Source organism: Pelobates fuscus, chromosome 1 (assembly GCF_036172605.1).
Source record: "Pelobates fuscus isolate aPelFus1 chromosome 1, aPelFus1.pri, whole genome shotgun sequence".
Classification (NCBI taxonomy): domain Eukaryota; kingdom Metazoa; phylum Chordata; class Amphibia; order Anura; family Pelobatidae; genus Pelobates; species Pelobates fuscus.
This window is the reverse complement of record NC_086317.1, coordinates 262834811-262861564: the sequence shown is the minus strand read 5'-3', so window position 1 is coordinate 262861564 and position 26754 is coordinate 262834811. Positions and strand designations below refer to the sequence as shown.

The 26754-nt window shown below is 39.1% G+C and overlaps 1 protein-coding gene across 1 annotated transcript in view; it reads right to left on the bottom strand.

Annotated features, from left to right (window-relative positions):
- The window catches only part of TEX14 (testis expressed 14, intercellular bridge forming factor), a 318249-nt gene that overhangs the window by 13278 nt on the left and 278217 nt on the right, over positions 1 to 26754 (bottom strand). The window contains exon 26 of the mRNA XM_063425432.1: positions 10116 to 10236. Coding sequence (XP_063281502.1) covers positions 10116 to 10236 — 121 coding nt within the window. The remainder of the gene's footprint in view (positions 1 to 10115; positions 10237 to 26754) is intronic.

The following is a 26754-nucleotide window of genomic DNA, read 5'->3' as shown; positions in this document are numbered from 1 at the left end:
GTCCCAATATTATTGAACTCCAAATATTTCTCGAATGAAAAATAGAAGAAGAGGGGAGACAAAGAATAGGTAGGGGTAGTCAGGGATCGAAATGCATTACTTTTTTGCAGTTATATTCACCATTACCTGATACCATAATTTTATACTTATGTATCCAGTGAATATATACAGTATCTTAAAGTGCTTCCAAATGTGTACCATTTCATACCTATATATTTTTTCTTTATGTACCAATGTGAAAAGGGCTTACCGGTATTTCTTAGATATTGCCAAGAATACTCCAATTGGTAAAAATAAATGGCAGTATAAACATGATTATAAATACGAAGTGGGTAAGCTAGTAACCGGATATTTGTATATCTCAGTTTTAATAGACAATTGAAATCAAAAAAGGTATAAAATGGCAATGTTAAAAATGCATACAATATGTGCTGTGTGGGAGTGTCAATCATCATAAAATCGCTAGGACATCCCATATGTACAATATTAAGTGCATAAACTTGCAGTAGGATACTTTCTCCGGACAAGGATAAATATGGTGATATGTAGATACTCATAGTTAGCAAACAGTATTTCACCAATAATTTACAGTAAAAAGAAGGTGTATCAATGTCGTGCTATGTACAGAATGTAACCGTATAAAAAAGGTGTATATAAAAAAGGTGTATATATAAAAAAATGGGCTTTAAAAGATTTCATCTAAAATGGCAAACTTCAAAATCTAGGTTGAGGCCGTGGGGGACTAATGTTTTAAAATTATAAATAAATTTCATTTCTTCTTTTCCTAATTGTTTTATATAGTCCCCTCCTCTCCAATCTTTCTTTACTTCTTTAATAGCACAAAAAAACAGGCTCTCTGGGTTTTGGTTGTGTGCTTGTTTAAAATGTAGCGGAACACTATGGGTCTCCATTCCATTTCTAATATTCCTTATGTGTTCCGCTATCCTAATTTTGAGGGGTCGAATTGTTCTCCCTACATATAATAAGTTACAAGGGCACTTAAGAATATATATGATGCCCTTCGTGTGACACGTCAGATGGTCTGTTATCGTGTAGGGTCGTTTTATTATATATTGTATGCATTGTATTGTATGCATTTTTAACATTGCCATTTTATACCTTTTTTGATTTCAATTGTCTATTAAAACTGAGATATACAAATATCCGGTTACTAGCTTACCCACTTCGTATTTATAATCATGTTTATACTACCATTTATTTTTACCAATTGGAGTATTCTTGGCAATATCTAAGAAATACCGGTAAGCCCTTTTCACATTGGTACATAAAGAAAAAATATATAGGTATGAAATGGTACACATTTGGAAGCACTTTAAGATACTGTATATATTCACTGGATACATAAGTATAAAATTATGGTATCAGGTAATGGTGAATATAACTGCAAAAAAGTAATGCATTTCGATCCCTGACTACCCCTACCTATTCTTTGTCTCCCCTCTTCTTCTATTTTTCATTCGAGAAATATTTGGAGTTCAATAATATTGGGACTATATAAAGAACTTAAACGAACATTGTAAGTACTATTCAGAATGGGAATCGATGGCGGAGTGGAACGCAAGGATGCGTTCCAGCAGACAGACACATAGGAAGTCTGCGACCATCTCCTCTATGCGTTCCAACGGTGGAACGCAAACCGGAAATGCGTAAGGAATAGACGCGACCCGGAAGTAATACACCTCACGAGTTAAGAAACGGATTTAAAAGAACGACAACCCCTAAGACACTAAACCAGCAACTGAGGAAGCCTCCCAGAGAGGCGAAACGCGCATTGCTACTTTATCCAAGACTAACCAGTACAGACTGTAAGGTTTTTATTTATTTTTATTATATTTGTGCACTTTATGGAATAAAGCACTTTAATTACCACTACTGCATGCCTGTGATTGCAACCAAAGGAAGACTCTGCACACACAAAGGAGGGAGTGGGACCTCTGATACCCCACAAAGCTGATGATCTGAGCCGGATATTGATTGGCTCCTTGTTTGTGAGTGCAAATTTATTGGGATCCTATTGGGAATAATACAATTGCCCCTGTCAGTACCAACGATACTGCACTATTATTTGTTCCCTTTGTTTTTTATCCTGTTATAGGAACGATACTCACACCACCTGAATTTCTACTGTTATTTATATGTAAGATATTCCGTCTAATCTTTGTTTATGTTATGCTCTATAAGGAACTCAACATCCAAAAGATAGGTTCTGAAATTGGATCTATTGTCTGGTAAGATCACGCTACTATTAATGTTTTTTAATAGATAAAAATTCTCAATTTAAGTTTAGACCGCAATGGAAACTAGATGACCCTATCCTTCTGACAAAAAAAAATAGAGCCCATTTAGAACATCTAGCTAAAGAACTTCTTAAGACAAATGACAATGGTCAAGTTTCTAATGAGACTCTTTGGAAATCATTCAAATGCGTCATGAGGGGGCACCTTATCCAATTGGATACTAAGCTAGGAAAGCAAGAGGAGCTAATTTAGCAGACCTTTACATTCAACTTGCAAAACCTGAACAACTTAATAAAAATAAAAATAAAAACTCACTTGTCTCATTTACAGATTAATGCAATCCAGTCCTAGATCAAATTTCTTTTCATCAAATATTATGGAAACTCTTATCACAATTATATTTGAATTTTAGAATTAATGTTATGTTGAAAAGGCACTTGGAATCACATTACATATTGTGAATGTTTTAAATCTCTTATATTTGAACTCTAGAATAAAAATCAGGCTTAAATACACTTTCTATAAAGGTACCGATAATACAGAGATGTAACACATTGTAAATACACGTTAGACAAACTAGGTATTATATTTAAGGGAATAATATATTTAGACATGGAAATAATGCTAAGTAACTTTAATAATAACTCAGGTTTTGAATATTTGAATTTTGCTTTCTAGTTTTCATTGGGTTTTTTGGTTAGATAAGATAAAGAGAGAGGGGATAACATGAAGGAAGGGGAAGGAGGAGAAAGGGGGAGGGGGAAGAGAAAGAGAAAAACAAAAAAAAAATACTTCCCACATATCTCTCCTAGAGGTGGATTTAATATAAAAAAAAGAATCTATTTAAGATATAATTTTACGGCCCTATAAGGAGACCTTTTCAAAATGGAGTTTGGAGTCTTTGTATCAGGACAAATTTCTGCTATTTTTTATATTAAATATATGAGCAGGGATACTCCATGGAGATCCATAAACATTGAATATTTAATTTTTTTCTTCCTCGGACCATAGTGGACTGGGATGTAATGGCATTTTTAGCAAATATTTCGGAAAATCACTCTCATATTTGATTCTAGAATTAACACTATGTTGAAAAGGCACTTGGAATCACATTATATATTGTGACATTTTTTTTTATCACTTTTATATTTGAACTCCAGAATTAAAGTCAAGCTTAAATACACTTTTTTAATAAAGGTACCGATAATACAGAGATGTAACATTATAAATACACATTAGACACACTAGGTCAGGGATAGGCAACTGTGACGAAGTGCTCTTCGCCACTTGTGCCTGGAGGGGACTACTGGCTAGCCTCCTGCCTTCCGACTATGGCCCCTGTGCTGATAGCTGTATTTTCCCCTGCAGAAAGGTTTATTTGTGTATTTCTGCATATTTCTGACTTTCAGTATGTGAGTAGTGCTACCCCAGATAGCTATGCCATGGAGCCTATTCGTGTAACAAAAGACTATGGAAAAGACTTTGGCTCCATGGCGATTGAATTGTATGTATGTGATCTGAGCGCCATTCAATAATAATGTGCACTCAGATCTAAGCTATCTGGGGATATGCTGCATGTATATGTTTTATGTAGTAATTGTAACATTGTGTAATTTTATGTCTTTTTGTAACCATGTGGTTAATGGAGTCTTGCCTCTGTCCTGGGAGATAATTTGATTACTTCCCAATTATCTCCAGGATAGAGAGGAGGGATTGTGATGTCACTGTGGGAGTGTTTTGTTTGTATTGTCTGTGATTGGTTGTACTGTGTCCCACCCTGTGGGATGTCCCCTTGCATGGGAACTTGCATAAAAGCCAGTGTGTGGTAATTAAAATCAGATCATCTTGTACCTTTCTTGAAGCCTTGGCTCATGTTTGGGGGAAGGGATACCTACACTCTGGGGATTGCTATAATCACTTACTCCCCAGAGTAAGCTCTTGCAATAGCTTGATTTGTTCCTGCTACGCTCTCTGGATTTAGGAGAGGTTCACCCACTGGGAGTTGGATCCTGGTCGTGGATCCAGGGTGGGTGGAGACGGCGAGACCCCGGCGCAGCTGTATCGCTGGAAGTGGGGTCTGCAGTGCTGATGGTGTCGGTTGGAGTGCTTGGAGTCCTCAGCGAGCACTAGGAGCATCGATTGGTGGAGGTACTCAGTCGGAGTGCCAGCGTTCCGTCACAGCAACCTCCGGCATTCCAGATGTTTTGGACTACATCTCCCACATTGCTATTACAGCCATAATGTTGGCAAAGCATCATGGAAGGTGTAGTCCAAAACATCTGCAGTGCCGAAGGTTGCCTATCCCTGCACTAGGCATTATATATAAGGGAATAATATAGTTAAAGACGGAAAATAATGCTTAGTAACTAATAATTTCTACGGTTTTAACTATTTGAATTTTGTTTTATAGTTTTCACTGTACACATTGTATCTTTTGGTTAGATAAGATAAAGAGAGAGGGTATAAAACAAAGAAAGGGGAAGTAGGAGAAAGGGGGAAGGAAGGAGCAAAATAAAATTACTTCCCACATATCCCTCCTAGAGGTGGATTTAATATAAATAACATCAACTATTTGAGATATAAATATATGGCCTTATAGGGAGAGTTTTTTTTTTTAAATGGAGTTTGGAGTCTTTGTATTATGATAAATATTTGCTAGTTTATTGATGTTGTAGATATAAGAGCAGGGAGACTCTATGGAGATCTCCCTCTTCTTCTCCATGCTTGGCCTACTAAACTGCAGCAGTCGGATTGATTTTAATATTTACATATAACACACTTGACATTACTCATGGACATAGTGCCAGGCAATGTCCCTGGTGGCTCATAGGGACTTTTTATAGCACAAGATGGAAAATTATTGATCCCACCTATGTGCTATGAGAATATATGTAGTTGGTGTCTCTTATTGTAGACACCATAACGTAATGAGCGTTAATGGCGGATACTGGTCAAAATAGAGTATATGTCGTTTGCGTTTCATATGTGAAGGAGGCTCTCGAAGGTGGGAAAATGGGGATGAATGTCATTAAAATCTGTTACTATAAATTCACAGGGATTGAATTCACCTTTTAAAAGAGCATGTCTGTTAGATCTCATGATTAGACACCACATACACATTGCTTTTACTCAAGAGACACACTGGAAAGATACAGAGAATGGATTATAGAATTAATGTAAATATCCAAATATTTATACATTTAGCTTTTTGGGTGGGAAAAAACGTGGGGTGGCCATAATAATATCCTCAGGAATCAACTTTGAACATATTCACCATGTTTCTGATAATATGGGGAGATATCTAATTTTAATTTGTAAGATCAATGATATCACATTTACCCCGGTGAACTTCTATGCACCTTTGGATCATCCAACTATTTTTTTAGATTCTACTATGCAAATAGTGGAACATATTTCTAAGGGTACTCTTGTTTTGGCAGGAGACTTCTATTGTATAGTTTGCTCTCAGTTAGACAGAAAGAGATTAATTAAAAAATACAAAAATTAACAAAAGAGATCTGATTCAATCGAAGGCTCTAGCAAAGTTCATATATATATATACAATCTATATGATATATGGTGAATACAACACCCTGAGGAAAGAGATTTCTCCTTCTTTTCAAACCCTCTTGACTCATACTTCCGAATCAATTTCTTCCTTATGAAAGCAACATCTTTAGATCTTTTTATCAACTCACAAATAGGGAATAGAAGTTGGTCAGACCACACCCTTGTATTTATGTCTTTAAAACATCCTTATTATATGAATTGTTCAAAATGGAGATTTTATTTTAAAGGGACACTATAGTCGCCAGAACAAATACAGCTTATTGAATTTGTTCTGGTGAGTAGAATAATTACCTTCAGGCTTTTTGCTGTAAATACTGTCTTTTCAGAGAAAATGCAGTGTTTACATTACAGCCTAGTAATAACTCCACTGGCCACTCCTCAGATGGCTGTTTGAGATCCTTCCTTGGTCATGGCTGCCTAAAATGCATCCAAACATTCAGTATCTCCTCTCTCTGCATGCAGCCACTGAACTTTCCTCATAGAGATTCAATGATTCAATACATCTCTATGAGGAGATGCTGATTGGCCAGGACTGTTTTTGAATTGTGCTGGCTCTGCCCCTGATCTGCCTCCATGTCAGTCTCAGCCAATCCTATGGGGAAGCACTGTGATTGGATCAGGCTACCACTTCTGATGAGGTCAGCAGACTGCTTGTTTTTCTGAGACAAACAGCAAGCAGAGTTACAGCTTCAAGCTTGAATACAGTAAGATGTTGCAATATTTATGGAGGCATGAGGGGCCCAGGGGGCCCATTGTGGTTTTAATACTATAGGGTCAGGAATACATGTTTGTGTTCCTGACCCTATAGTGATCCTTTAACTATTTCACTTATGCCTGTATGTATAATTGTACTAAAATCATACTAAAAGTTTCTTCACTACTTAATTACAGTTGAATGTGACACACTATAAACAAGCAGTGCGTTTACATATTGCAAGTTAACCCCTTAAGGACGCAGCCAAATGTGCACGTTGTGATCAAAACAAAACGTAAACAAAAACTGGAATTTGCGCTATATGTCTGTTCAGGCGTAATTCGCCTCTTTCATATTATGTACACCCACACGTATTACATATCATTTTATTCAGGGGAAACAGGGCTTTCATTTAATATCAAATATATAGGTATGAAACATAATTTAATATGAATAAAATAAAAAAATGGGGAAACATAAGAATTTTAAAAAAGTTTTTAGATCTACGTGACATTCTAACTGTGAATGTCATAATACTGTTTGCTTTTACTGCAATAAAATACATATATTCACACGTATTCAGCGATGTCTCGTGTGTAAAACAGTACCCCCTGTGTATAGATTTTATGGTGTTTTGGGAAGTTACAGAGTCAAATATAGCATGTTACATTTTTCATTCTTTTCACATTGAAATTCGCCAGATTGCCTTTAAGACCGTATGGTAGCCCAGGAATAAGAATTTCCCCCATGATGGCATACCATTTGCAAACGTAGACAACCCAAGGTATTGCAAATGGGGTATGTCCAGTCTTTTTTAGTAGCCGCTTGGTCACAAACACTGGCCAAAGTTAGTGTTAATATTTGAAAATGCAAAAAAATAATTTGAACACCAATTTTGGTGAACGAGCTCAACTCACTTCCAACACTCCCAACACCTATCAAATTTACAGCCAATATCAGCGATGACAGAGTGCAATATTTAGACCTGGAACTTTCGTATGAGACAAATGGGGTCCAGTATACCTTATTTTCGAAACCGACCGCAACACTTTGTTACATGCGAACAGTGCACATCCCATTCCTTTGAAAAAATCCATTCCCAAGCCGCAATTCCAGAGGGTCATCCGTAACAATTCGGATGACAACAAGGCTGAGCTACAATTGGAAACCATGACCCAGAGGTTTTTGGAGAGGGGCTATGATCGTCAGGCGTTAGAGGATGCACTGTTGAAAGCTAGATTAGCTCCGGTGTGCACTAAGTTGGATCCTGTACAAAATATAGTATTCCCTATGACATTCCACAATTCTCCTAATGTAGTGACAGCAATTGTAAAGGACAACTGGAAAATGGTCGCCTTGGATGATACGTTACTGAAGATTTTTAAGAGAGCCCATTGATTTGTTACAGGAAGAACAAAAGTCTTAGGGACATGTTGGTGCACACAGACCCTGTGGAAAGCTACTCCAGAGTGGCTAAACTCAACATACGAGGATGCATACAGTGTTTAGGGTGTGACCTGTGACCTGTGGACACATGATTTCAGCAAAAAGATTTAACCACCCACACACCAATAAAGTATACGACATAAGACATACCATCACCTGCAAAACCCTGTTTGTTGTTTATAAATTGGTATGCCTGTGTGGCCTTCACTATGTGGGGAAGACGGAAACGCCACTGTGTGATAGAATATGGAGCCATTGCTCTAGTATCAGGCTAGCATACAGGGATGGACAGTCGGACAAGCCAGTCGCCCAACATTTCTTGGACAAAAAACACCCTTTGGCATCTCTCAAGTTTGTGGGCATTGATCACATCCCTCCCCCCCGTAGAGGGGGAAATAGAGGGAAGATGCTGCTCCAAAAAGAGGCTTTTTGAATACACCAATTGAATACGGTGTCTCCTCGGGGACTCAATGAAAATGTTACCTATCATTCTTTTCTATAGGGATTTTCAGCTTGTTAATATTTTAATTTAGTGATAGTATTATCCTCAGCGTTATAGTAGTAGCATTTATTTTTATATACAAATAGTCCGACTTGTAGTATGTGTATGATACAATTGAATATATAAATGAATAGTTTCTTATATATCTATGATGCACTTTATATTTGATGCACATTTTCACTTTAATAATTATTTGCACTTTTTTCTGCATGTATTCACTTTATAACTACTTGCATTTTTTCTGCATGTATGCACCTTATTAGGTATATATATTCATTATATCAAGTGCACTCTTTATGGCACATAGTACATGGTCACATATTCTCACCAATTGTGTGGGAATACTTAAACATTGCTACTTGAATTGTATATTCATATTTATATTTTTGCTTCTATTAATATATTCACTATTACACTGGCAGAAGGAATCTGCCTTACAATAATATCACTCCAGATGGTACACTTTTTTCATGTAATTTTATTTCCTATTTGGGTCTTTTACATAAACCCGTTCCCAATACTAATTTATTTTCATGGTTGTCCTGGCGACTGGGTTCCCGGCCGTCCATCCCGTTAGGCACGCACGATATGACAGGAGGCGGAGCACCCAATATGGTGCGAGCGCATACCCGGAAGTACACATGGTGTCGGCAGGATATGGAAGTACAACACCCTGGTGAGCTATTCCACTAATTATTGATGGTATATATTGCTTGTATGTGCATTGTATTTTGTTGTCCTGTTGTGTTTGACCCTGAGGAAGGTTCAGAGCGGGGACCGAAACGTTGGTCATTTTTAACTTGTCATAATAAATTGAGGTTTTAAGTCCGGAGAGCAGCCTCCCTTACTGGATTTTCTACTTATGTATATAGATATATATATATATTATTTTGTTCTACATGTATTTTGATATCAATATATATATATATATATATATATATTAATTTAAAAATACAGTTAGAACAAAATTATCCATGTATATATATTTTGATTAATTTTTTATCGTATTTACATATTTGTTTATTTTAACGTATATGATTAACGTTTTACATATTTGTTTATTTTATAATTATATATATATTTAATCAATATCGTACGTGTATTTTGATTATATATATATATATATATATATATATATATTAATATTAAAATACACTTAGACAGTGTGTATTTATGTGTGTATATGTGTATGTATATATATATATATATATATATATATATATATATACTTAGATCATATATATAATAAATATATATATGATCTAAGTATATATTATTTAATTTTACACTGTTTTAAACTTTTTATTTTTATTTTCAGACAGCAGGGGGAGTACCTGTAATTACAGGCACTCCCCCTGCTGGCAATGCCTTGGACATCTATGCCGTCCATGTGATTGCAAGGTCCTCGCGATCACATGGCTCAGAGGGGCCGAAGAGGAAGGAGGGGGACTCCCTGGGCTCCCAGGTAAGTCCCCATACCGCGATCGCTGGCGACAGGGTAATTTCATAAGATCGCGTGGACGTTCTATGCCGCCCTGCGGCGTTTAGAGCCGCTTCCTTAAGGACGGCATATAACGTCACGCGGTCTTAAGGGGTTAACATAACAAAAAAACAAACAAAATAAAACACGATATGCATCTTGTACCTGTCAGTCTCATCACTTGTATCATTTACTTCCTCACTTGTATCATTTACTGAATCATTCAACTTGTACCCTTGGTCTTCTCTTCCTTCTGTTGCCATTTCAAGCAGTGGCAAATGCTCATCTAATTAAAAATACAATAGCCGGTGTTAGAAAAAAGTGGTTGAATGATTTTATTTATTTAGAATGCAAGAGAAATACTTTTTTTTATACAGCAAATGCTTTGTATCAATAAAGGTTCATCAGCAGCAATTTTAAAATGTATACACTAAAAAAATCTAAGACTATCCTCATGAAATAAAGGATTCTAACACACACAGGAGCAAACTGGTGTCATAAGCATCTGTGTATGAATTGGTAATTTGGTTAGGAACTATAAAACAAACTCAGCTTTCTGGAATTGTATTTTCACTGTAAACATCTGCAGTGAAGAACAGATGACATATAAATAAACATGTACAATATGTCCAGAGAATAACAGGTTAGTCAGTTCCTATACTTTTCTACAAATGCTTGAGAGTCAAAATTGTTTTGTAGTAAGCTAAAAAAGTTTATATTCTATGGAACATGTTTTGGTTCCATATTAGCTTAGGATTTTAAAATTTCACGTACATTAGAAGGTTAAAGGGACACTCTAAGAACCACAACCACTACACAAGTCTCTGGGTATCAGCAGATGCAATGAATACTGCTTAAACCAGATAAAAGGAATGAAGACACCTGACAACATGGTAAGGGTCTGTTTATAAATTAATGTGATAAGATGTGAAGGTGGCGGGGCCTTAGCCTCATGGCGGCTGGCTGCTAATTGCTTGAGCTCCTAGCTTGACTCATACATTCTGCCTGATATACAGACAGCCAGCTCGCTACTAGTGTCAGGATTACAGTATTAACCAGCACGTAGAATTGTGTAACACAGGAGATTAATAGGTAACGTATACCGGGCCTTAGAATGGCCGGACTAAATAGTCAGAGAAATAGCCGAGGTCAGGGGACACAGAAAGAGACACAACAATAAAGGAAAGCCAGAGGTCAGGGATACCAGAAAACAGGGAAGTCAAAATCAAAGCCAAAGTCAATAACCAGAATAAGGAACGTGCTCTCGGACAACCACTATGGAAACCACGACAGGGCAATGAGGAAAGGTAATTCTAGGCTTTTATGCCTGCTTTACCTTTCTGATTGGCCTTGATCGCTCTTTGACCCCAAAACGTGCGCGCGGTGTGTGCGCGACGTCTCGTGCATGCCAACGTCGTCAGGTGCGTGAGCGAGCGTGGGGGTATAATTAGCCGTGAATCCGCAGCGGCTGGCGGCCGCAAGTGTCATTCATGCAGATGCATGGCTGCTGACCGCAAGGTGAGGATGAATATGTTACAACTAGCGGCCAACACAGCTACATACCGTTATCTGATGCCCTGGGGGAAGTCCCTGCGACTTTGAAAAACGTTCCTGCTCGTTTCTCGCACGGAGACCACACTGCGGCCTACCACCGCTGCCGGGCGGGTGAAACGGCCGATCGACTACCCCGCGCAACGCTGCAACAAGTGATGCCTATTACCTACCTTAAGGAGCTTTCTTGTGAAGACCTTTGAAAATCAAAGGTATTCACATTTGGCATCATCAAACATAGCATGATGATTCTGAATGTTGTTAATGCATTAGCATTAGAAACATTAAAATTACTAACATTCAGTCCATTGCTGCCACATACACAGTTAAGTGAGTATTACATTGATCTAACATTCACCTCTGTCCTGCACATGCAGGGCAATCCTAATAGCACTGTCTCAGGAGGTACCACAGCAATCACAGGGCATGTACAGTGGTAGGAGAACCTCCCGTGCTTTCTTTTGCCAAGCAGTTCTTTGACATTATGATACCTCTATGCAAAAAAAATGATTAATAAACGGGGGTTAGACTTATTCTCAAATTTCTCAAACAATCTAAACATTTGCTAGCACAATTTATATCTAAAACTTTTTTTTACTTTTAAACTAAATAAACCTTTGTGTACCATGACAGGTATACTTTAAATCCCCTGCTACTTTTGGTTTACTTAAAAGGACACTATAGTCACCAGAACAACTACAGCTTATTGTATATGTTCTGGTGAGTAGAACCATTACCTTCAGGCTTTTTGCTGTAAACACTGTGTTTTCAGAGAGAATGCAGTGTTTAAATTACAGCCTAGGGATACCGCCACTCCTCAGATGGCTGCTAGAGGTGCTTTCTGCCCTTTAGTGTCTCCACCCTCTGCATGGAGACACTAAACTTTCCCTATAGAGAGGTACTGATGCAATACATCTCTAAAAAACAAACAAGAGTCCTGCGCATCCAGTATAAGTGTGCACACCCAGATGCTACCACAATTTATTTGAGGACAAAGTTAAAGCAGCAAACGTTTCGAGCAGCAGCCCTTTCTCAATGCTAATGTCCTGATACATCTCAATGAAGAGATGCTGACTGGCCAGGGTTCTGTTTGGCTTGTGCCATATTAAGGGGAGCAAGTGGGGCCAGATGGTGGCTTTCACACTATAGGGTCAGGAATATGTTTGTGTTCCTGACCCTATAGTGTTCCTTTAACTGTTTTCCTGGTGATTTTATTGCAGCCAATGCCTATACATGTAATTAATTTGTTTTGTCTCATTATTTCATCCAGTACAAAACTTGATCACATATATGGATAGAACATTACACATCAGAATGATTTCTTTGGACGTCTTAAAATATTGACTGTATTTTCTATATGAAATGCTTGGTGTCTGCATATTGATATGTATTGCATATTTTATACAGGGCTCTTGCTAAAGCAGCTGAATATTGATGAATGTCAAGCCTGCATCTTGAGATAACTATGGAAGTTGAGGATTTGGAGATGAAATCGTATAACTGGCTAGCTAGGGGCCTCACAGTGAATTGGGCATTAATCTATCAACAATTAGGAAAAACAGTAGTACGACTTATTAAGAAAATAAATCCCTTTGTGAAGATATTCTTTGATGAGCAAATTCAGAAGGGGTGGAAGGATTAAGAATCATATAGAGTATTACTATGAAGTGCAAACACACGTTGCAAATATTACACAGTATTGAGAATCTCAACTTGCTTCTGGAATATTGACATCTCATGTGTCTAGCTGCACGCAAAGTACTCTTTGAGAACTTTTGTGGTAGAAAATAAAAACCGACACTGCAATGAGACAATTTGCCTTTTATTTTTTAACATTTCTCAATACTTGCTCTGATTGTATTAAATTTACAATGTCATATGATATTCATAAGTTACCTTTCTTGGATATATTAATTGACAAATGGGACAATACATTAGCCACAAGTTTATATTAATATATATAGTGTATATAAAAAAAAAACCTTGAGAGAAACACGATACTACATTACAGTAGTTATCATCCATCCTCCATGTTTACAGCTATATCTAAGAGTCAACTCTTACGAGTTAAGAGACTAGTGTCTTGTGATGACTTGGTAGATACACAATCCAACAATTTGGTTAAAAACTTCTAACAAGTTTATCCCATCTCTACACTTAATAAACAGAAAGAAATCAGCTTGAATGAGACCAGCAACAACGTGAGATATTTAAATATAACTAGAATGAAATTAATATATAAATTTGGCACCCACCGTTTGAAAATTAAAAAAAGTGTTTAAACATTGACATATATTGACTGATAGCTATCCTACTACCAGTAAGTTTGCCACATGCCCAATGCTAGCAAAAATGAGATGAACACCAATGCGAGGTAAACTTCTTAAAACATCCCTACCTGAGGCAATCCCTATGGGCATGAATAAACGGAAGGGTAATTATACATGTATGAGCTGTGTTGTGTGCCATTCTATGATCCCAGGTGTCAGGTATTTTACTGTCAGACATTGTGTGATAAAATTTAAATTAAAAATGTATACTGTATAGTCAGTACTTAGCAGATGTGACTCAATTTTGTAACAGAATGCAAAGACAGGCACATTTGTTTCTTTCTAACTCCATTCATTGCATGACCAAACTGTGGAATACAGGCTAGTGTAAACACTGACCAAAGATAAGGTATATTCTAACATGAAACCTATGTGTTTGTAACAAGGGGGGTTAAAAGACCAGCTCAGACACATATACCGTATATACTCGAGTATAAGCCGACCCGAATATAAGCCTAGGCCCCTAATTTTACCCCAAAAAACTGGGAAAACTTATTGACTCGAGTATAAGACTAGGGTGAGAAATGCAGCAGCTACTGGTAAATTTCTAAATAAAATTAGATCCTAAAAAAAATATATTAATTGAATATTTATTTACAGTGTGTGTATAATGAATGCAGTGTGTGTGTATGAATGCAGTGTGAGTGTATGAGTGCAGTGTGTGTATGAGTATGAGTGCAGTGTGAGTGTATGAGTGCAGTGTGTGTATGAGTGCAGTGTGTGTATGAATGCTGTGTGTGTGTATGAATGCTGTGTGTGTGTGTATGAATGCAGTCTGTGTATGAGTGCAGCGTGTGTGTATGAGTGCAGCGTGTGTGTATGAGTGCAGTGTGTGTGTATGCAGTGTGTGTGTGTGTGGTGCAGAGCCTTGGTGGGGAGTGGGCAATGTTTTTTATTATTTTAATTTTTGTTTTATTATTATTTTTATGTATTTAATTTAATTATTATTTTTTTATTATTATTTATTATTGAGTTATTATTATTTTTTTATTATTATTAATTATTACTTTTTCGTCCCCCCTCCCTGCTTGATACATGGCAGGGAGGGGGGCTCTCCTTCCCTGGTGGTCCAGCATTGGTAGTTCAGTGGGGGGAAGGGGGGCTGGCAGAGCTGTAACTTACCTGTCCTGCAGCTCCTGTCAGCTCTCTCCTCCTCCGCGCCGTCCGTGCAGCTCCCTCTGTCAGCTCCCAGTGTAAGTCTCGCGAGAGCCGCGTTACAGTGGGAGCTGACCGAGGTGCTGAACGGACGGCGCGGAGGAGGAGAGAGCTGACAGGAGCTGCAGGACAGGTAAGTTACAGCTCTGCCAGCCCCCCTGTCCCCCAGTCTGTATTATGGCAATGTAAATTGCCATAATACAGACTATTGACTCGAGTATAAGCCGAGTTGGGGGTTTTTTAGCACAAAAAATGTGCTAAAAAACTCTGCTTATACTCGAGTATATACGGTACATCATAGCTCTCTCTAAATTATAATTATGTTTAATCATATACAAATAGTACCTATGTCAATGCTATTGGATATTCGATCAAATCTTAATGAATAAAATTCAATATCGTTAAATAAACATTAGCTGAATGTGTGTGAAAGACATGTATATATCACGTGTCACATATTACTAATAGACACATAGCCCAGACAATAAGACGGTGAAACTGAGAAAACCAGACACAGGATTACCAGAAAGAGATATTACCAAAGTAATGCATTTTTATTTTTACATGTAATGGGATTGTCTACAAGAAAATATTAAGAGAAAGTTGAACCAAAGTCCAAGTGAGTCAAAAATATACTTTATGGCCCAAAAACTAGACTCTAAGTTGCCACATCCTGTTCCTAGCTGTGGATCATTCTGGTGATAGCTTCTGGTATCAAGTACTCTTTTTACAATTCTTGTTTAGTTTTTCTTGTTTTTTTGGTTTTCTATTCTATGTCTGGTTTTCTTTATGCTGGGTTTCTGGGTTTATTCTTATATTCAGTCCCTGGATTTCCCAGTCTTTAGGATTCATTTAAATGTTTGTTTTATGTTGCCACACCCGTTTGTTTTCCATCATTCCTTTTGTTTCAGTGTTCCTGCAGGCAGCTGCTCAATTATTCTGCCCTTTCTTGCAGGTAAGTACTATGTGTATTTTATTTGGCTGGTTTAGCTTGTATTATGCAGAGTAGGACCTGCCAGATATGGGATACATTGGCGTTGTTGACAGGCTTATGCAATGTATGATCATATAATGTGACTAAATCCCCATGATTTTCAAATGTAGTACTTGGTTATGTCGCCTCTTGTTTTACCTTGTATCTCTTGTCTTGTTTTATTATGTCTTGTATTCCCAGTTCATGTACAGTTCTGTCCAGCCCTGTTCTTGTCTTCCTCATTTCTTGTGTACATGTCCTGCTTTCTGTCCTGCTCCGGTTCTGGGTTCTCCTAGTTTTGTCCTGTCTTCATGTTTGGTGCCTATTTATTTGCTTTGTTTCTGTACTGGATACACTCCTGCTGCAGAGCCTCCCTAGTCAGCTCTGGGAGGTCTGCTTAATTCCTGATCCTAGTTCCTGGGATACGCATAAGCTGAATTAGGGTTCTCGTATGTGGCTACACAAACGCTGGTGCTCAACACCAGGGGGCGTGCGGTTACCCTGCACCAGACCCTGCTAATCCACCTCCACACTGTGACTCCTACTCTGAACATCAGGCATACTGGGCCCGGTCCTTGCACCGCCGCCCGGACAGTGTCTGGGTCCCGGGCACCGGACCGCCACCCTGACATAAGTCTAACAAAATCTTGTGAAATTGACAGGTAGCTTGATTGATGCGTCATAAAGATAAGACATTTGTGACTTCAAATGCATCACGAAATTAAATTACATTTTTGTGATGCTATAACGCCATCTATTGATCAATGTCTATAAGACAATCAGTAGAAGAAGGTACACCCACCTAATCACATTGGTCACTTTAAATTAGTGACTTAAAGAAACTGAAGATAAGATTTTCTTCAAAAAATTGGGGACAGAGGGGAAAGAAAGGCAAAAAGATCAAGAGAGAGGGAGATCCAGAGGGTTGGATGTAAGATCATGGGAAAGAGACAGGACTTAAGAAACACACTCTGGACACACTAACACTCTGCTTTTTTTCCAACTGAATTTCTGGGAAATTCTTTATTAGTCAGAACTCTTCATAACTTTTCACACTTCTCTTTCTAAAAAAATACTTGTACTCATCATTCTTGGAATATATATTCAAGCCTAAAGAATTTCTAACAAGAAAGTTGGGATATATGCTGATTTAATTTAAATTAATTAATGTTTACTAAAACATTTACTAAAAAAATAGTTCTGATCAGATTCCAAACCTTTGAAATCATAATTAGCTTAGGAAATGATATATCGATCGAAGTCCATTCTGCAGCTGGAATGAAAATGCTGTATGATTTACTGGTACTTTGCCAAGTTTAGCATATCAAGTAAAAAACTTGGTTAAGAATTTTATTTTGGTCACTGGATGGGAAAAGAAAATGGTTAAATTGACTTTTTTTTTAATTGCAATATCCAAGTGTTTAGCCTGTGAGAATTGTAGCCACCAGTGAGTGAATTAATTGTGAATTAAGTGTGATTCAGACTGACAGCATCTAAGGTTTTTTTTTTTTAAGACTTGAAGCTGCAAGCTCTGTGTAAAGGAATTCCAAAGCTGAGGGTTTCCTATAACATTGTTAAAATGCGTCTATGTTGGATAAACATATGTTTAATTCTAGAGGAATTATTTGTAACTTTGCATGTAACTCCTTTAGAAATTAGTCGGATATGTTGATTTTAAGCTATCTTTAGTTGTGGTTATTGTGCCCAAATTGTGGTCATATCTTATACTTAGAGGATACTAAATATGCACTGATATTGTCATGCATGTTACATATTACACTGCTCAAAAAAATAAAGGGAACACTTAAACAACACAATGTAACTCCAAGTCAATCACACTTCTGTGAAATCAAACTGTCCACTTAGGAAGCAACACTGACTGACAATCAATTGCACATGCTGTTGTGCAAATGGGATAGACAACAGGTGGAAATTATAGGCAATTAGCAAGACACCTCCAATAAAGGAGTGGTTCTGCAGGTGGTGACCACAGACCACCTCTCAGTTCCTATGCTTCCTGGCTGATGTTTTGGTCGCTTTTGAATGCTGGCGGTGCTTTCAGTGTGTGGTCGCATGAGACGGAGTCTACAACCCACACAAGTGGCTCATGTAGTGCAGCTCATCCAGGATGGCAAATCAATGCGAGCTGTGGCAAGAAGGTTGGCTGTGTTTGTCAGCGTAGTGTCAAGAGCATGGAGGCGCTACCAGGAGACGTGGAGGAGGCCGTAGGAGGGCAACAACCCAGCAGCAGGACCGCTACCTCTACCTTTGTGCAAGGAGAAACACTGCCAGAGCCCTGCAAAATGACCTCCAGCAGGCCACAAATGTGCATGTGTCTGCTCAAACGGTCAGAAAAAGACTCCATGAGGGTAGTATGAGGGCCAGACGTCCACAGGTGAGGTTGTGCTTACAGCCCAACACCGTGCAGGACGTTTGGCATTTGCCAGAGAACACCAAGATTGGCAAATTCGCCACTGGTGCCCTGTGCTCTTCACAGATGAAAGCAGGTTCACACTGAGCACATGTGACAGACGTGACAGTCTGGAGACGCCGTGGAGAACGTTCGGCTGCCTGCAATATCCTCCAGCATGACCGGTTTGGCAGTGGGTAATTAATGGTGTGGGGTGGCATTTCTTTGGGGGCCGCACAGCCCTCCATGTGCTCGCCAGAGTTAGCCTGACTGCCACTAGGTACAGAGATAAGATCCTCAGACCCCTTGTGAGACCATATGCTGGTGCGGTTGGCCCTGGGTTCCTCCTAATTCATCATGTGCCTGGAGTGTGTCAGCAGTTCCCGCAAGACGAAGGCATTGATGCTATGGACTGGCCCACCCGTTCCCCAGACCTGAATCCAATTGAGCACATCTGGGACATCATGTCTCGCTCCATCCACCAACATCACGTTGCACCACAGACTGTCCAGGAGTTGGCAGATACTTTAGTCCAGGTCTGGGAGGAGATCCATCAGGAGTATGCACAGGCGTTGTAGGGAGGTCATACAGGCACATGGAGGCCACACACACTACTGAGCCTCATTTTGACTTGTTTTAAGGACATTACATCAAAGTTGGATCAGCCTGTAGTGTGTTTTTCCACTTTAATTTTGAGTGTGACTACAAATCCAGACCTCCATGGGTTGAAAAATTTGATTTCCATTTTTGTATTTTTGTGTGATTTTGTTGTCAGCACATTCAACTATGTAAAGAACAAAGTATTTCAGAAGAATATTTAATTCATTCAGATATAGGATGTGTTATTTTTGTGTTCCCTTAATTTTTAAAAAAAATTTTTTTTTAATTCTTTATTTTTGGTTGTGCAAGAAATAAGATATCTTACATTGCCACAACGGCGTACGCAAGCTTAATAATCAAACAATGGTACATATATGTGACATTATGGTCATGGCACAGTTTTTATTATAAGAGAAAATAAGTGTCTGAAAGTCAGTACCGTGGTGGTATGGTGAACCAAGGTGAGAGCTAATTAGTGCCACCATTTATGGGGTCTCCCTCTCTCCTGCAGGGGCAGGATTAGGGGTACTCCAGGGACCCATTAGGGTGATACAAGAGAGAGGGGGGGGGGGGAGGGGGGGTTAGGGACCGGTTTGGTCAGTTCTCCAAGCAGGTTAAGCACCTTTGTAGGGTGTTGGGGGGGCTCTCCCCGATATGTGACTATGTGTCATCGTTGTTGTGAGTGTGTACATGAAACAGTGCAGATTAGATGAAAAGTAAAATAAGCAAGAAACAATACTATAAGGCAATAATAGGCAAAAGAGTCTATTTAGCTGGTATCGTTAGGTAAGTCCCGATATAGTGAGGGGCTGTCAAACCCAAGCTGACTGCTGTTGGGACGGCCTCAGATTGTGCGATCAGGTCGTAGGTCCGGGTTTTGGGGAGGCCCGAGCAGTGCGGGGTACGAACTCCTGGATTCTAGCCGGGTCAAAGCGAGCCAGTCCAGACCCAGAAGCAATGTTCGGGGAGAGAAATCCAAGCCTGCTGAGGTGGTCTTCGAGTTCTTGCAGGGTGCTCACCCGATATGATTCCCCCTGTACCTGGTATAGGAGAGTCCTCGGCATTCCCCAGCGGTAAGCAATGTCTTTTGCCCGCATGAGCTGCAGGAGAGGGCGCAGGGAGTGGCGCCAGGCCAGTGTGTTCCTGGTGAGGTCCGGGAAAATCTGTAGCGTGGCTTCCTCAAACAGTATCTGATTCTTCCCCCTTACTGCTGCGAGGAGCATGGCCCTGTCCTGCAGTGACTGGAAGCGAACAATAAGGTCTGGAGTTGTAGAAGGAGGTGCACCCTTTGGTATTGGAATACGGAACATACCATCGAGTTTTACCGCTTTTGCTTGTTTGGGCGGCATGTGGACCGCAAGGAATCTTCGGAGAAAGTGAGGTAAGTCCGAGACCCCCACCGATTCCGGCACACCCCTGAGCTTGAGGTTGTACCGTCTCCTCACGTCTTCAAGCGTGTCCAATCTGCCTGTTGTAGTGGCGTGCAGCTTTTCGAGCTCTCCCACCCTCTACTCCAGTGCTGATAGTCGTGAGTGCTGTGCGCCGCCTCCAAATGGGCGATTTTAGTCGTTGCGGTCTCCACAGCCTTTTGGAAGTGGGCCATGTCTCCTGCGATATTGGCGCGTAGCTCTGCAAGCATCGCCCTCAGCATAGTTGCAGTAACAGGCTCCTTGTCGTCCAGCTTCTTGTGCCTGGGGCCCGCATTTAGATTGGCGGCAGCCCCCTCCTCTGGGTCAGCGGAGTAGTCCTCTGAGGAACAAGAGGAACCCTCTTCGAGGGCCGCCAACTTGTCCCACGCGGCCTTCTGCTTATTGCGGAACAGTTCCCCGATGTCCCGGCTTGGAAAGTCTTTATCGGCTTTCGGCTTCTTGTTTTTGCGACTCATGTTGGTTGCTCTGTGGTAGGTAGGGTTTGTAGACTGTTTGTTTGCCAGATATCACTTGTAAAACTTGTGGATATCATAAGTTATTGCGGAGCTCGGAGAAAGCGTGTCCGCTCCGGTTCTCTGCCAGGCTCCGCCCCCCGTTCCCTTAATTTTTTTGAGCAGTGTATTATTATTTGTCACAATAAATTATATTTTTTATAATCAGTTGTGATTAATGTGTGAAATACAAACACTCTAATAAACATACTCCATGGTATTTAGGAGTTAAAATAGTGGGTAATTGTTCCCTTTAAATCAACCAAGGGGAAAAAAGTGCCAAAATATAAATTTTTTATATTAATAAAAAATATTAAATATTTTTTTTTATAATTTATTTATATAAAATACTATTTTTAATATGTATTACCCCATAAATATCCTCACACAATTAAGACCTTTACTCATCCACATAATGGCAAAAAACACACCATTAACTGTTATGCAACATACTCTACAAGTTATGACGTATAAATTTTGAATGTTTTTTTGTTGTACCAAGCCCTTTTACTACTTAGTACAACAATACTTCACATATTTTGTACATGCAATTTATTGCACTTTCTTCAGTAATTCATTTTTTTTGCTATATGCACTTTAAAATATTAGTACACATCATTAGAATGTATAAAAATACATATATTCATTTTTTGGGAATAACATTTTGGAAAGATGGTGCCGTAATATCACTATATATATGTGTATATTACATCATGATGTCACTCGCGGTATCTTTACTTCTAGGTTTGAACCAGTTTGGGCAGTCACTTCACAGGATTGGTGAATGTTATTTGTATTTTATTACATATTGTCACACTGCACTACATTCTGTGATCTTGAGTAAGATCCAATTAGGGTCAAAACGTCAATTTATTTGCAGATACATATTTTTTTCGTTAAACTACAAGTGTGCTTACTTAAGTCCTTTGTGTGCACCCTTTATAGTCAGAATTTATATTTCAACGCGGGTAGCACCCAGGCCGATTGAACAGATTTAGCATAAGAAGAGTGTCGAGCTCAAACAGTGTGTGTGTGTATATATATATATATATATATATATATATATATATGTATGTACAGATAGTCCTCACTTAGCCACTTACCTGCTTTACGACTGCTCGGACTTACAACCAGCTTCCTAGTGCGGGTAATTGAGAGATTCCCCATGTTAGAGAGTTGGTCTGTGTTCAGGGAATTTTCCCCCGAACATAGATTTCAATGATTCCCTGCTCTAGTGAGGTAATCTAGGTTTGCAGAATAGTCCTAGAACACAGGTTAGCGGAATTACCTGAGCTAGATAGTTGGTCTATGTTCGGGGGGAAATCCTAGCGCATCCTCACTTACTGACCAAGTGGTTTTACAACAGAGTCACAAGAACGGAACCCGGTCGGTAAGTGAGGACTGTCTGTACATACATATGCATTTCACTAATAATTGTTTTATGTTTATTATTATTATTATTCACCCCTAGTATTATCTATGTTACACATGATTTTTTACAAATGTATAGACAAATACTGTATTAGTTGTAGTTTCATTTGATATGTACTCTGTGATATAAATATATTATATTACATGTTGTATATTGTACATAACAGACCATATGGGAGGACATAACATTTAGAATGGTTTTTTATTATTTTCATCATTCTGCTGTCATCATTGTGTCTTTATATAATTAGAATTATGAATTTTTCTAATTTTATTACAATTTGTACTAGCGGTTTTGCAGCATAGCAATTTGTTCCTGCTGAGAAGAGGGTTTAATCATTTGTTCTCCTGAAGTGGCACTGTAACATGAGATCCTTGGTGTGTTTTTTTTAACATACTTTTTTACACTTTTTTTGCTTTAGTCGGCTTCCACTAACGCCATTTTTGTATGTGCTTATAAACCTTTTTGGCCCTTTCAGGCTATGTTCTGGCAGTAAACTTTGCCCGATTACAGAAGCGGCAAATCACGTTCCTTAGTTAATACTCACTCAAATCTGTACGAAAGTATGCTTTTATTTACCCAATCTTAATTAGCCCGTCACTTAGCTCCGCCAGTGGTTGGCGATCCGGCTCAAGTATGGCTGGTAAAAGATTTCTCCTTATTTGGTGGTTCTGGTTTTGGGATCTAGACCATCTAAATCTATCTTTGAGACGTGCAGGTATTTGTCCCTCTCTATATACCTTATTTTTATCTTTTTTCTTTTGGATATATCTTTATTTGGCTTTCTATTTTTCAGTTTTGTTTCTTACTAGAAATGGACAGAATCATATGTGTCACAGAAGCCCTCAGCTTTGTCTGCTTGTGTATTTCGTCTAATTATGTTGAGCCCCTATTTTCCTTTTGCTTCACCTTTCCGTTCGTCTACCGAACATTCCGGCGAAAGCCCCGACCACCCAGGACGGTCGTGTGGAGCTCATTAAGACCCACTAGCCTTGTTGACCCCCCCAAACTACCGAACAATCTGTCGAAAGTAATGCCATACACTGTGCAATGATATGGGTGGCCGCCGTTCGTATGAACGAACACGAGGCGGCGGCCATCTTGTTTCGTCGAACAGCCCCGCTGTGTTTTGTCGTCGAGTGCATGGAACTCATTTCGGCCACTCGGCAGCCCGAACACCAGTGAACCCTCCATGCCACTCTGGGTCGGCTGAAAACTAGGGATCGACCGATTATCGTTTTTACCAATATAATCGGCCGATATTTGGTATTTTCAGCAATATCGGTATCGGCCAATTCAGATACCGATATTGCCGATAATACCTCCTAGGACTGCCAGGCTCATTACAAGCCTGGCGGTCCTGGGGGGGGGGGGGGGGGGGGGGGGGGCAGTAAGCGTTTACTCACCTCCCAGCAGCTCCTCCAGCTCCCTACTGTAACTCTCGCGAGACCCGCGGCCGTCAGAGTGTTGCCACGGGTGGGATGGGTAGTGGGAATGTTTTTCCCCAACTTATTTTTCTATTGTTGGATATAGGAGAGTTTCTTGTCAGATTTACAGTGCAACATTAATCGGTAGCATGTCGACAATGGATGCCATTTTTCAATTGGTCAGTACACAGGGAGTTAAAAGAGGTAAGGCCATTGTTTGATTTTACAGACCATTAGTTTTGCACAGGAAGTTGGAGTTTTACCAGGTTTAGGGAGGGTCGCGATGTTAGCTCCCAGCATTTCAGGTGGTGTAGAGCCTGAATCTTTCATGTTATTGGACAAGACCATTAAGTGGAGCAAGCTTTTATACATAAGTTGTGTAATAAAATGTTAAAACCCATCCAGTCCAGGTGCCATGTGTTTGGGCAATGAGTAAATTGCCTCCAGGGTTTCATTGGTTGTCATCGAGGCCAATAGATGGTCTGCCTGACTGTCTGTCACAACTGAAAGAAATAAATCTAGAAGGAAGGTTTTGAGTTCTGCCGTAGGAGAGTGTTCATAGTTGTATCTTGAGAAAGACTGTACAGCTATTAATACAATGCAGTAAGCTAACTGACAATTTTAATGGTGTTTGCTATTTTCTCATCTGATGCAGTAATCAAGTAAGTAACTTTAGCTTGGATCCTCTTCTTTGGTTTAGCTGCCAGTAGCTTTCAAGCTTTATTGATTAGGGAGTAGTAAGTCAAACACAATTTGCAAAGTTAACATTGTGGGGTACAGATGATCTTTTGAATTTGTTAGCGTACTGTTGCAATTTTAGTCATAAGTCATTTGGACTGTTTGCTTTTGTTTTGAGTTTTCAGGTGTTCTAGTTGTTGGTAAAGACAGCAAGATTTTTTCGTTAAAAGCTTTATTATAGAGTGAACCCTGCGTGATAAGAGCACCAATAACAGCTATAAGCTAACTAGGAAGTCGGAACAGAAATTGGCTCATAGTCATTGTTATAGAAGTAATCAGAAATGTCTTGTACAATGCACTGTTTTATTGAAGGAACAGTGAGCATTCATTAAGCATCCAAGAGCCTCTATTCCTTGCTGGGTGTTAGACTCAGAACTTGGTGAGCATAGGAGCATGGCCTGCCCATGTGATAAGGCCTAATTTAGCAGCTGAAGCAGTTTGCAAGGTCATGGGATCAAACAAGCAGAGATCAATTCTGCAGTATTTTTGATGAGCAGAAAATAAAAAATGAATAGTCTCGTTCCCTGAGCTTCAGTTTCCTCCAGATGCTGTGAAGACCGCACTGAGTGAGGAGAGCTGAGAACTTCTTTCTGATGGATAAGATTTGAGTAGTGGGTCGTTTAAGGAGAGTAGTTTGAGTATCCAGCATGGGTTAAAGACTCCACAAATAATCAGCCAACCTTTTTTTGCATAGCTTTAATCTTGACTAAGCTTTTGGAGAGAAATTGCAATTGGTTGAAATTGAGAGAATACAGAGAGACCAGATTCAAAAGGCCCACAATGATTACGAGACAATCGTCTTCATCAATATATTTAGCATTTAACGTGAATAACCAGTCTTTGAGTATAAAGATAGAGGTTCCACTGGACTTGGATAACTGTACAGGTGGTATGCTACTGGATGAGGAGATGATAGTTTCAGCAGTTTATGTTTACGAAAATGAGTCTCTTTGACACAAACAACGGAGGCAGCAACCTTTTTAGCATCTTGGAGGACCATGGGTGTTGTTGAGACCCTTACAATTCAGGTATAAAACGGACATGGTAGCCATAGGGACAGTGAAACATAGTGCAGCATATGGAGTACAACTTGCATACAGCAGGGGCACGTGAAAGGACCCAATGAACAAAGGAAATACGTAGAAAAAATAAGATATACTAGGAGAAACAAAAAAACACTTCTAGCGGCATGAACTAGAAAAAGTCACAGTATTGGCAAAGCAGGATTCCAGACAAGGAGAACAGGAAATGATTATGTCACTAAACATAGGAGCATAAGCATTTGAAAAACTTATGTATGCATTTCACCACTCATTTATTGGAAACAGTAAACTAGGCCTTCTTAAGGGGTAGGAGATGATAACTGAAAAGAGGGGCCAGTAGATCTCCAAAGGAAGGTTCTCCCGAAGGCTTGTCATAAAAAATTCTGTTAGTCCAATAAAAAGGTTATTACAAGATACACATTTTATCTGTTTTTTACATCTACATCACTAGACTAATCCGGCTACAATCTCTACTTGAACACTATGGAAAATACAGCATAAAGCCGCATTAAAAAAGCAAATCTACAAGATGACCACAAAAGAAGTACAGCTCAACAGCGACATACACTTTCTATCCATCTGCAAGAAAAGACAGCTTATCCCTAAAGGCCTGAAAATCAAAAATCCATTTACTACTACGCACAAATCGCAGTATGCTGAAAACCTGTGTAAATGCAGGTGAGAAACTAAGGAACCATCTCATCCACCAGCTCTACAACAAGACATATAGCATACAACATAAAAAACAATATCTACGCCAAAATCTACGTGAGGATAATACATATATTGCTGAACAGCTAGGGCATGATCTACACTATTTTTTTAAAAAAAAAGCAACAATAGGACCCTTTTAAGAAGAAAAATAATAAACTTATCAGACTCCAGCAGGATTATCACAAACATATGGCAGAGAAAGAGAAAAGGCAAGAGAAATCTGGTATTGTTAACATTTCGGATTATAAACTAGTTGACTCAGAAGCATCAGTTCTCTCCAAAGGATTATCATTACATGCCCTAGCACAAAACTTGATGACACTGAGCTCTACTCTAAGGTGGAAGAATTTTTCAGAAGTATGCGACTTAAGGAATACTTCCATGACAAAGGGAGCACTGAAACCACAATGGATTACAACAGGAAAAAGAACACTAATTCCACTCCAGCACCAGGACAAAATGCCAAACTGGACAGTTACATTGAAAGTTTCCGTCTAAGAACAGCATACT